This window comes from Lissotriton vulgaris, chromosome 2_1 (assembly GCF_964263255.1).
Source record: "Lissotriton vulgaris chromosome 2_1, aLisVul1.2, whole genome shotgun sequence".
NCBI lineage: Eukaryota > Metazoa > Chordata > Amphibia > Caudata > Salamandridae > Lissotriton > Lissotriton vulgaris.
In genome coordinates, this window is record NC_141687.1 from 1,325,090,404 (window position 1) to 1,325,103,363 (window position 12,960).

The following is a 12,960-nucleotide window of genomic DNA, read 5'->3' on the forward strand; positions in this document are numbered from 1 at the left end:
AAATGTTTTACTTTTGACTATGGGATCTGACATAGCACTTGTACCAGACCTCTAGCTATGCCTTTGAATCTGAATTCACATATCTAAACAGCCATGTCTTTGTCTGTGACCATTAATTGCCAGCTGCTTTACAAATTATTTAACCTTCCTGGTAGTTGAAGCAAATATCGAATTTCCTTCTTTTTAGGTGCATGCTTAAGACTCATCCAATTTGCTAGGCTTCGTTGTTCATGTCCTCTGCTGATTCTTAGTGACAGGAAACCTCTTAGTAACAGTGTGCGCTTTGTAAGTATTAAATCAAAGGAAAACAGCTGAAAGGGTTTAGTTGGATATTTTTGTCTCTAGTACCATCTTACCTTACCAGTGCATTTATGGGGGTGGGCATGGCGAAGTGCAAATGCAGAACTCTAAGTAGACTTGGCTTGGCAGCGGGTGGACATACCAATGGAGGATAATGTGAGTACTATATGTGTACGGTCAAGAAAATGCTTGTGTGAGAAAGATCAAGGTGATGTGCAAATTCAGCGGGGCAAAGGAAGCCACAAATGAGAAGCTCACGGGGACCAGGTGGCGCATATTGAGGCTCTGTGAAACTGCTGAGATCAATATCGAATTACGATTATTTTTTTTATTTGCAATCTTCCTGAACTTGAGGAAGTTTTAGAAGAAAAGACAAACATCAGTAGAACATTTCCACCAAAGTACTCTTGAATAGGGAAATATATAAACAACAACAAAAACCACTTCTAGCTGAGGCACTATATCAGTAAAAAATTATTCAAAAGAAGAGAGTTTCCCAGAAAACCAGAAAGGACTGGGTTTGAATAAAGAAAACAAAAGGGGGGTTCCTTTCTGTGTTATTCAGTTAGCTGTTGAAAATAGACACTTTGCAGATAATCACAAACAACTTGTGACAAGACATGTAAAGATATTTATAATCCAAAAACTCTATAAATTCCTCTTTATACTCATTTATTAGTAGGAAAACATTTAATTAAAATTGTACAATACACAATTGGGCACAATCTCTATTCAATATTTTGGACCTGCACATTTCATTACATAATTAAGTAATTAATATTCGCATACATGTGTTGCACAACATTTTACAGAAAACATCAAATGTAATACAATATTAAACAAATATCACAATTGTTTTTATAAAAATATATAGTAAAAATCACATGAAGTCCTTATGTCGACGCGTTTCGGTGCTTGAACTTTAAGTTGTTTAAACACCTTCCTCAGGACTGAACATTTATTTAAAACAAGATGTCTTCTTTTTTTATTTATTTGTAAGACATTTATTTTCCTTTGTCTCCTGGACCTTTTGATTAACTTTCAAAGTCCTCCTTATGGGTCTATTTCTCATATATCTACTTCGCAGTTGGAAGTGTGGTCATATATTTACAACCTTCACGCTCAATTCAGCATTCGTAATTTTCTAGCGTGCGTATCCTCTGCACCATTTAAAAGTCCTTATATTTCCATTATACGTTACAGGCTTAATTCCACATGGGACTTCAGCTTATCAGGTTCTCTCTTTATATTGAAACTACACAGAGTTGGGATGTTGGGGATTATTGCTTTGTTCCCTTTACTCCCGTCTTGCCCTGCTCGATAATGCAACTAAATGGACCTTGGTGCCAGGCCCGGCTCCAGGAATTTTTATTTGGGTGGGCCGAGGGGGCATTTGGGTGGGCCACTGTGGGCTCAATTTGTCGCATATATGTCTGGGCAGCCCTGCTTCAGGGCCCTCCTTTATCTCTTCTTAGTCTTACAAGGCCCAGTAAAACGCACTCTTTTCCAAATCTCTTTCTACATATTATCACTCTCAAAAAGTGTTTTTTCCATGTAAATTTCCTTTGATGGGAAGAGGAGGTTTCTGAGGTGGGACTATCAGTCAAGTGACACATCTCTGGCTCCCTCTGTGGGAGCCTTCAGGGAGAATTCCTCTTAATTACTACCTCCACCTGACCCCGGACTCTGCAACTCACTCCCTTACAGACTTGATTATCCACTACTCCTCTCCAGTGCACCTTATCTCACAGCTGACCTTGGGCCCCAGCCCCATATCAGGCACCGTTGGGCACCACTTTCATTTTTCCCGGTAAAAACATTAGTAAAATCACCTTTAAACTTAAAACATTGAATATAGCAGTAAATATAATTAGCACGCACTTTAAAGTATGTCCACAGTAGCCCTTATGACCCGACTGTTAATTAAATAAACAAAAACAGGAGGCCATGACAGGGTTGGATTTAGCGCTGATGCGAAAGTCTTTTTTGGCGCCACACCAATAACCTCTTTCTCCGTAAATACCTTTACTACCACCTTCTAACAGTGCCCCTCATCCATCCATGGCCACTCCTATAGACCTCCTCCTCGGATTCCCTCACTGCCACCCTCCACCAGTGCCCCTCATCTCTCTCAAGTCCCTCCCCCAATGACCTCCTTCCCGGATTTCCTCACTGCTACCCTCCACCAGTGCCCCTCATCTCTCCATAGCACCCCCCCACCCTTTGACCTCCTCCTCGGACTCCCTCACTGCCACCCTCCACTAGTGCCCCTCATCTCTCTGTAGTTTTTATATTTATTTATTGTTCCCCTCCACCCCATGACCTCTTCCTCTGATTCCCTCACTGCCACCCTCCACCAGCACCCCTCATCTCTCCGTAGTTCCCCCCACCCCCTGACCCCCCCCTCATACTCCCTCACTGCCACCCTCCACCAGTGCCCCTCATCTCTCCGAAGCTCCACCCCCACCAGTGACCTCCTCCTCGAATTCCCTCACGGCCACCCTCCACAGCGCCCCTCATCTCTCCGTAGCCTGCTTACCCTTTGACCTCCTCCTCAGAATCCCTCACTACCACCCTCCACCAATGCCCCTCATCTCTCCCTAGCTCCCCCTCCATCCCATTACCTCTTCCACCCCACCAGCATTATCTGGGAACTCTGTATTGTCTTATTGTTGTCCTGCACCTGCCATGATAATGATAAAAACTGTTTAAATTAAACGCACACGAAGTATGCGTCCTGCTGGGCCTGTGCTGATAAAAAAAAATAGTAACACATTCTCTTACCTACTACTCCCTTAGTCAAACTTTGTGTCACAGCCTCATGGGATAAGCAGCTGCAGGGGTCAGCAAAGGTGACTAGGAATAAAACACTTCTTTTCTCCTGAGTTGCATAGAAAAAGAAATATCCACGCAGCAGAACAGTAGGCAAAGATTATCTTTGTCAAAGAAAGGATTTGTTGCCTTTCGCCATGTGGAGATGAAGCGGTAAAAAACTAAACAAAGCCTTCTTAACATGTAAATGGTCTTTTAAAGACCAGTGAAGTACTCGGGTGCGGCTGCGATCATCTTAAAAACTGTCTGTGTGTGCGCCCAATGAAGCTGTCACAGCCAGGGCGCGCACACACAGACAGCCCTTTGAGATGATCGCAGCCGCACCCGAGTCCTTCACGGGTCTTTAAAAGACCATTTAAATGTTAAGAAGGCTTTGTTTAATTTTTTCACCTCTTCATCTCCACATGGCGCCTGTCTTCAAGCCCTCACTGCGGTGGCCAAGGCATATCTGTTTGGGTGGGCCAGGCTCATGTTTGGGTGGGCCTGGCCCACCCGGCCCACCCTCTAGAACCGGGCCTGCTTGGTGCTTGTAGTTGCGGCGAAGTCGAGACCTCTCGTAAATCTGCGTAAATAAATAAAAAAAGACATCTTGTTTTAAATAAATGTTCAGTCCTGAGGAAGGTGTTTAAACAACTTAAAGTTCAAGCACCGAAACGCATCGACATAAGGACTCCATGTGATTTTTAATATACATTTTGATATATTTTTTAAAAACAATTGTGATATTTGTTTAATATTGTATTAAATTTGATGTTTTCTGTAAAATGTTGTGCAACACATGTATGCGAATATTAATTACTTTATTGTGTAATGAAATATGCAGGTTCAAAACATTGAATAGAGATTGTGCCGAATTGTGTATTGTACAATTTTAATTAAATGTTTTCCTACTAATAAATATGAGTATAAAGAGGAATGTATTGAGTTTTTGTATTATAAATATCTTTACATGTCTTGTCACAAGTTGTCGGTGATTATCTGCAAAGTGTCTAATTTTCAACAGCTAACTGAATAACACAGAAAGGAACCGCCCTTTTGTTTCGTTTGTCTGTAAAAAAATTATCCGTGAAAAGAAGCTGTGCAACTAAACAAACGTGACTAATTGCATAAAGGGGCGGTGGAGTGCTTTACTTAAGTATACAGTGTTTATATATGGACCGATTGTATGCAAACTAAATAGTTAAAAAGTAGTTAAGTTTCATTTAAGATAGCAGGGAACATGTTACAATTATCATCATATTGGGTAATTTTTGTGTCCGGGAGCATCGCTGTAAATTCCTAAGAGCACTTATCCACTTCTTGAGATTCTCACAAGGGAACCACTCCTAAGCTGTATACCCAGACCTTGCCGAGTGTACATGCACAAGCTGCCTGCACTGGGGTTAAAGCTTTGTACTTTCTAAGTCATGAGAACAATTTAGTAAAGAAAATGGTTGCCAACATTGCTGTTTGACATATTTGATGGTTCCTTCAGTAGGTTTGATTTGTGTGTCTTTGTTGCCTTCATTCCATAATGAAAGCGATGTTTAAATCAAGGCTCAGTGACAGTGAGACATAGTTAGCTCCACCTCAGTGTGTGCGCCCATCTCTTGGAGCCTCTGCAGTCACCTTAGAAAATAAGAACAAACCTTGAGATGCCTGTGTTATCGCAGGGAGTGCCAAGTGGAAAGCCTTCACCTGTGTTGATGAATGCACATCTGCAGTTGTATACTGCGTAAGTTGCAATATTTGGAGCAAATTCCACCCCTTATATGGAAAGGTGGGGCTCCTGCAGATAAGGACCCAGTAACTACAATCTCTTGATGAGGTCAGCTGCTTCACTCCAGAGGTTATGAAGTGGTATATTAGGTCATATTGTAATGCCTAGCCTGAGGTTTTTTTTTTCTGAAAGCGAACAGCAGGGGAAGATGTTTACCTCTGCTGTACAATCGGGCAGTGTGCAAGTGTGTTAGTAGTACAACACTGTGAGGTCAGCTCTTCTAATCCAGAAACCTCTCACTGAAACCTGCTGAACCCAATGGCACCTGCCGGAAGTACTAATTATCTCACTCGCCAACACCACCTGAGGTTTACTGGGAACACAAGTGCATCCTCTAAACCTGAAAGCGTAAATTTAACAAAACAGATAACCGGACATCAACGAATCTGACTGAAGCCTAGGACTAAACCAGACCAATTAGGAAGCACCAACATATGAGATGGAAAGAAACCATCTCTAGAACATACTTCAGTTCAAAAGAATTTTATTTGGGTAAAGAATATGAAGGAATGCAAATTAGAATAATAGCAGAGTTATGATGAACATACAGTAAAAGGTATGAGATGTAAAAGGGCTCTAGAACATACTTAATGAGACCCGCAGTAGATCATCTGAACTATAATCCATGGAGGAGCACAAGCAAGCATACACAAGAACTTCACCACTAAAGCACAGTAAATCCCCAGAGGTTAAACATCAATGGGAAAATCATGACCATACTCTCAAACCTAACAATATCTATGACCTAGGGTAAGTACTCCTAGCACCACCACATAGGAGGAAGAAATAGCTGACACCAAAAAGCCACAACCAAAAAAAGGGCAGAGTCTATAAAATCGCCTATGAGATCATCACATACATATTCTCCTCCTTCCCATCAACCTGGCCCACACAGTTAAACACACACCAGTTTTAGTCAAACGCACACAAGCATTAACTTACAATATTGAAAATATTGGCACTAATACAGACCGATCAAGAAGGAAGATTCCCAGGCCCAATTTGAAATAGATTTTACTCAAAAGCACAAACACAAGTTTGCTAACGAGCATCAGGATAATAATGGAGGAGCACAACCATCTAAGAGCACTTCCGCGACAACCTAGGCATAGTGCTGAGTTTGGGCCTGTGGTTGGCGCTGAAACTTTTTTTTCTTGGGCCTGGGACATATTTTTTCATATTCCCACTTTGATCCAGAGCAAGGAGAAAGTCAGAAAATGGGTTAAGAAGGTGGAAGAGAAAGATCAGAAACAGTAACAAAGTGTAAAAATAGGAATGAAATATAATCATGCATGGATGAGACAAAGAGCGCAGATTATAGGGTGGTGAAATAACTAAGCTTGAGGTAGAATCAATTCAACAAAAAAAGAGCAACCCATACGCCCCTGTGAACTGGGTATAGTTAACAGCCAGTTTACAGTTGTTCACAAGGAACTCATTTAGATCAATATCATTTATATTTTGACATGGTATTACTGTCTTGTATTGATTTAAGCAAAATTGGCATACAATGTAGTCAATATGTATTACATTTATCTTTATTTTAAGATATACTTGATAATTGACTTCAAAGAACACATATGACTAGATAAAAAATAGGCCCACAAAACAGTTCTCATGCCACACTCACTTCAGCCGAAGTAAGGGCTTTTATTTTCAATTGTAGTTTAGAAAAAATATCGTAAATGTATACGGTGTATTGACACTACTTACACATACATAATGAAAATTCATGACTTATGTGACCCTAGTGGAGTGACCATAACCAAAACAGTGAATATAACTACAGTGACAATTCTTAAAGGGGGAAGTTGGTTATTGGAGTAGAAAGGATATCCATAACGGTTTCAGAGTAATTCATAGGTACTAGAATATGTTCCAGTCTTTCTTGGACTATCTTCTATCACAAGTTGACCACGTTTGAGCCTCTATGGTCACTGGGTCTCTTCAGGAAGGAGATTCCGGGTACCTAGGCACTTCAGTTAATCCGGTGGTATAATTATTATAGTCACTTACATAAATAATCAGGTTCGGAACCAGCCTGTATGGTCTTCTCATTGATAGACTACCCTCCGTAGGCGTCTTCTTGCCAGATAGAAGGGTTAGGTGACACTTTGCTTCCGCAGTCGATTTACAGTGTGGTAAATGGGTTGGGGTATTAAGAATTAACCCAAGAGTTTGAATAACTAGCATCCGGTATCTAATACATGAAGACAAGTCCACCAATGAACTTCCAGCACAGCGCTTATTTTTTTTTTTTTTTTTCACCAATGAAAGCACTACCTAGACACATACAGTTTCCACAGATCAGGAGTTTCAGTAATGACCTCTGTGTTACAAAACTCCCTTCCCTACCAAAATCCCTGAATTGCCGACATCCTTAGGGGTTAATAACTCCCTTCTACTACCACCCCCATAATAGGAAGATCTCTAGCCAAACTGCAGAATCTAACGTGGGAAACCCTGGAAGGGGGGGGGGGGGGGGGGGGGGGGTTCATAACACTTTGACTCCGCGCCCAAAATCGATCCCAACAAATACTAGAAATGATTTAATTGATCCCTTGCGTGAAAATGCAGGCAACCATTAACATAGGACGAAATGAGCCAACCGGAAATACCCAGAGCCTGAGCTGTAAAAGCCCAGGGTCGTGTGTAACAACTTGACCGAAAGTGATACACGCGACGTCTAACATTACCTCGCAAAGAAACGCAAGGCGCACCAACACTACTACCTTGACTAACTTTACGCGACCTCGACCAAAAAAAGACAACGGCGAAGGCAGACCCGAAAAACTAGGCCCGCCCAAATGCTGCCATTCGTTAGGATCCTAACCGCAACAACCCAGAGACCCGAGCAAAGCACACTACTCAGACAACAGAGGCAGATCCGCACAGGAAAAGTTGCACTTAACGAATGACACCTAACCAAAATTGAATAACTACCAATGCACAGTAGCAAAACCGAGATCTCCGACGAAAAAAATGGGCAGAATAAATGGGTTGTCACTAATTTGTGATTGATTATGCGATGTCCTCATAGTTCTAAATATTGCTTTAAATAAACGGTTGTTCGCAAAACAAACTAGTGAGTGATATTTAAAAAAAAAAGCGATTTGTTCTGTGTTGGCAGCAGTTTCATACAATTAAGGCCCTACGCCTCCTCCGGGGTCATTCATTAACGAAACTCTCCGTGGTGGACAGAAACTGCTTGTGCGGCACTCGTTCCTTCATAAAATTACACAACATATGAGTGGCGTTAGCAAGGTGAATTCCGGGCGGGATCCTGGCATGCGAGTGTAGTAGCCCCGCTGCTGTCGCCCAGAGGAGCTAGGCCGCGCCCCCTGCGTAGCTCCGCCCCCCGTGCATGGCTCCGCCCCCTGTCGCCCTCGGCGGCTCGGCACTCGAGGCGCTGGAGAGGCAGCCGCTGGAGTCGCTGCCCCGGGACCTGGAAGAGCCGCGCTCCGCATGTTCCTGCCTCGGGCCCCGGCCATGAGAGCGGGGAGGGCAGGATGAAAAGTGCTTCTTGTCGCAGGTGGTTCTTGACGTGCTCGACGTGCTGCTGCTGCTGCACCAGCAGAGGTGAGTGCCTGCCGCCGACACTCCCGAATGACCTGCCATTCATATGTATCCGAGGACACCGCCTGCAGTTTGCTTGTTTCTTGGGGCCCTCAGGTCTCTCGCTCACAGCCACTCAAGAACCTGTACGCATGAGAGGGCGACATGGTATTCCCAGGATCAACCATTGTGGTCAAGTGGAAAGCCGCGATTTGAATCAAGGACTCTAGATACAGAGTGGGCACCGTTAACCCCTCTGGTGCCGACTTACCTGAGGTGTTTGTTTGAGGAGGGGGTCGGGGCTGTTACCGGGGGCCTCTGCACTTTAAATATGAACTCGGAGTAGATCTGCTCCCTAAAGGTGTCTAGAGTGCAGTGAAACATGTTTGAGACTGTCAGGCCACCCTTCCGGGCCCGTGAGCTGTTTGTGGGTGCACGCCCGCGGATACTTGAGCAGGTGGATTCGTGCAGGGCGTGGTTATAGATACTGTAGCAGGTGCAGTGGAACCAGGGGCGCGAGGGGCCCACTGCGCATTGTATGTATTTTTAATAGCGGCAGCATAGAATGGGGCCAATTTTACGTACTCGTATTAGGGACGAGCGCATTTTTCCTGCTCCGCTGCTGGAATGGGGGAGTGAGTGGTGCTGGTTTCAGTCTCCGAGTAGAGTGCTGAAATCTTGATTTCAAACGGCAAAATCCAAACCACGAGGTGTGGGCGTGAGTTTGCCCGTTGTTCGATAGTACTCTAAAACCCCCAAGTTCTGAGTTTAAAGTGTGCAAAAGTACGTTTTGCGGCTTTGTTCGTCTTGAAGTTAGTCCTGGTGTCTGGAGAACTGCTCCATGCTGGGATTAGTAGTGACATGCAGAAACTTAAAACATGGTGATAGCCAAGTCCATTCTGAGGAATCCTGACGAATTTATAGTCACTGGGTTATGGGTGTGTAATTGGCAAAAGATGTAAGTAGAGTATAGAACCATCTCAATGGCAATGGAACTTAAGTGACACCATGACAATGCTTGTAAGCAGCTCAGGGGGGGTAGAGGCCGGGCTGTGGGCCGCCAGGCTCACACCAACAGGTCCGCTTTAAGCAGCAGCCCATCAACTTACCGAGGTTTCTAAATTGTTTTGAGATGGGTAGTAAACACCTGCTGTTGAGGCGAATACAAGCCAGATTTGTATTGTAAATGGATCATATTTGTACTGTTGGGTGGCATGGAAGCATTGGGCATTCTTCAGTATTAAATGTTTTGTGATGTTTCATGTTATGTTATTTTCATTTGTATAGCGCTTTCTAGCACGGGTTATACGCTCAGGCAGATGCGTGCAGCTGTGACTCTTACATACTGTAAATCACTGAAACAAAAGTGTTATTGTGCGTGAATGGAGCTGCTGGCCCCCTGCTGCTCCTCACAGGGAGCAAAGGGGAGCACAAATGGGGGCAGCACTAGGCATGCTAATCCCTGGCTCGCTGTAAGCCCACACTGTGGGGCCGAGGGCTCAGAAATGTCATTCACATGCAGGCATGTCATTCACATGCAGGGTGGTCAGTGGCCTCGCCGGGTGCCCTGGGAGGGTTCAGACGGGCAGAGTTCAGCGCTCTGGCCTGGAGCGCGGAGCAGAAGACCGGCCGATGGTGTCAGGCCTGCCCTCTCATGCAGCAAGAGCCAACAATGGACCGTGTTACACTAGAGAGAGCCGTGCTTAAAGAAGCACCGATGGGGAACCAACAACATGGCCGCCTGGTCCTGGATAGTGACCGGCCCTTGTCACGGGAGGGGCACTCAGTTAGTCCTGCTTGAACCTGTAGGATGACAGTTTGGGTGGAAAGCGCTGAACTGTACATCCCGGAATCCTTAATGCTGATGACCAAAAACACCTGCCTGGGTGCCCTGGGGTCAGTTGGCCCGGCCAGTCTTGTCCTACATGGTCTGTGCAACTGTCCCATCGCTGCCGCCTCCTCTCCGGTTCCACCGGCCCTGCAGGGCCCGCACGGTTCAAGCTTGCTATTATTGCTATTAGTAGTGTTCATAGTGGTCTGTGCAGTTTTCACCCTCTGGCATCTGCTGCTCTCGGATTCATCCGTGCATCCCCATACCCTTCTTGGGCATTATCTTTACCGTGTCCCTTTTCCTGATGTTTGTTTCTGATTTTAGTTTCACTTCTAGTTTTTGCCATAAAGACTTGGGCATTAACTTCTCACTGTGTAAAAAAGTATTCACTCTGATCGTCCAGGCGACGCTGAATCAAAAAGGGGCTAGAAGGTGAGGGTGCAGTGTCCGGGGTGTGCAGCGAGGGGCACCCTGTCCGCCGGAGGGACAGCGGCCTGTCATTGTTACTTCCGGGATCCAGCTCCTCCTGCTTGGCCCTCTTCCTGGTGTCTGCATTGGTCATTCACTCTGTGCTCTTAACTTTCCAGTTGCCACACTGCATCTTCAAGGGGTCCCTTCTCTCTGAATCTGGCGTGCTGCGCCCTGCCTGGTGCAAAATCCTTGTGCAGATCGACCCAAGATCTCAAGACGTGCAGGGCGTTTCCATAATCAGTGCAGTGCTTCAAGGCACTAACCCAAGGTACTCGAAGCTTTTGTTGGATGTAGGTGCTCAGGCTCACACAATGAGTTAGGAAAGTATGCTTCAAAACTGGGTTCTAGAGTTCACTCCTGAGTTAACAACCTCCTTAGAGAAAAGCAAGGTATCATGAATATTTGTGAATTACCTCCAGCGGTAAAATGCCTGCCTTTAGAAGCGGAAATAGCTGTGGCCCTGGAAACCCCTATTAAAGGAAGAAGTAAAACGACAACTAAAGGGGATTAGCGCCCAAAATGAAATCTGTGAAGGAGCAGAAACTGCCGCTATATTCGAAGTGTAATTGGGATGCGGACACCAAGTACCGACGAGAATGTCAAAACCAAATGGGTCCCTGCGCTGACTATGCCATAAGACCCGAGGCGCAGCTCGCTGATGAGGTCCAGGTAGGCTGAAACCCATCAGGGTTTGCTTGTGTCCCTGTTCAGAGGGGACCTGATCTGGCTGTTCAGGACAAACTGTCTCTAATGGATCAGGTCCGAGGCAAATGTGCACATGTCCGGATTGTAACTTGACTGTAATTTGCAATGGATGACATTATTTCAAGTATTCCACCCTTCATATTTTGGTTTTTCTCCTTTCAGTAGGGCACACATTTCCAATGAGCATAGATCTTATTAAACCAATCACAGTGCGTCAATTATATTCTTCACCAAATTGGCACTAATTCTCTCTCTAAAAAGGCCAGCAATTTGTCATTTCTCCTATCCCTGGGTAGCATTGCACATTGGACCACCAAAGGTTTTTACTTTCTTTTGTTTAAATCCTTTATTTTTTTCCAAATGTCCTTGTTTTTGGTACCACCCAAATCACTTTCTGCTTGCCAGACTTTATCAGTAATAATGTTTCAGAGGACATGGTACTCATTTTATCAATCTCTGGATTAAAAAAACAGCAGCATAAAAAACTGTGCTAAACTTACCTGGATTAGGTCCTGTGAGCCTGGTTTCAGTGGATGCCATCCCTTGCAATGCTGAAGTAGTTTTCATTTGGCCGCTTTGTGTAATGACCCTAAAGTCCGTTGTGAACTTGTCCTATTCTGGTTTCCACTCTGCCTCCATCTTGGTCCAGTTTCTGTTCACTACCTCCTCTGCTTTAAAATTCTCATAGCTAGCCAACCAACATCAAATCCTCAGCGCGGTTTGAAATCTATTGTCCCCACTGGCCTACTCCTATAGGGGAATTCCAGACACAACTCATGACATGACTTTTGCTTGCACCTTTGACTGTTGCATTTCAGAGCATTGGGTTGGCCCATCCTTTTATATGTTGTACTGCCAACCAGAATGTTCATCAAATACAAGTCATGAACGCTGCAATGACCATAAACTAAGTACAACAAAGAAGAATTTCCACTCACAGAGATGAAGAAGCCACATGGGCCAGACCAGTTACTTATCATTTTTGATAAAGAACATTTCTTGGAAGAGTTGCATGTGTTGGATTGTGCTTGGCAGGCTTGCTCTCATGTTATTCGGATGCATGCAGTCACTCCTCTCAATTGCTGCCTTCCAGAGGGACTGGTGCCATGGAGCTATTGGAAGGTGTCCGTACCTTAGTCTAACTAATGCCAGGCGCCCATCGACTCGGCTGACACTTTGTGCCCTACCTACTGTCAGTAGGCGCACGTGCCTTGCAGGTTTTTTAATCTCTCTGGGTCCGTTGAACAGAAGCGCTACTGACAGTGAATTTTAAAAGCGTTTCTGTGTCCCCATGGCCCGCCACTCTCCATTTGGATTGGCTTTGCATGCTAGTCCTACAGTTGTTCAGAGGTGCCTTGTGTTACACTTGCGCCCTGAAAACGTGCCGTGCTAGCACGAAAAGTAACCAGACAACTAGTGAAGAGACGTGCATCCCCGATAGTCATTCTTTTATTTATTTGAATTTTGGGTCATTTCGCAGTTCTCTGTGGCACGGACCAGACCTAAT

General features: G+C 44.7%; 1 protein-coding gene across 8 annotated transcripts in view; it reads left to right on the forward strand.

Annotated features, from left to right (window-relative positions):
- The window catches only part of KALRN (kalirin RhoGEF kinase), a 1,626,736-nt gene that overhangs the window by 1,279,803 nt on the left and 333,973 nt on the right, over nt 1-12,960 (forward strand). Inside the window, exon 1 of one of the 8 annotated variants that reach the window (XM_086957092.1) lies at nt 8,129-8,470. The exons of 6 other annotated variants lie outside the window; for them this stretch is intronic. In XM_086957092.1, coding sequence (XP_086813218.1) covers nt 8,401-8,470 — 70 coding nt within the window. In that variant the 5' untranslated portion in view covers nt 8,129-8,400. Of the gene's footprint in view, nt 1-8,128; nt 8,471-12,960 lie in introns of those variants that run through there. One more of the 8 variants, XM_086957091.1, reaches the window with a different exon arrangement.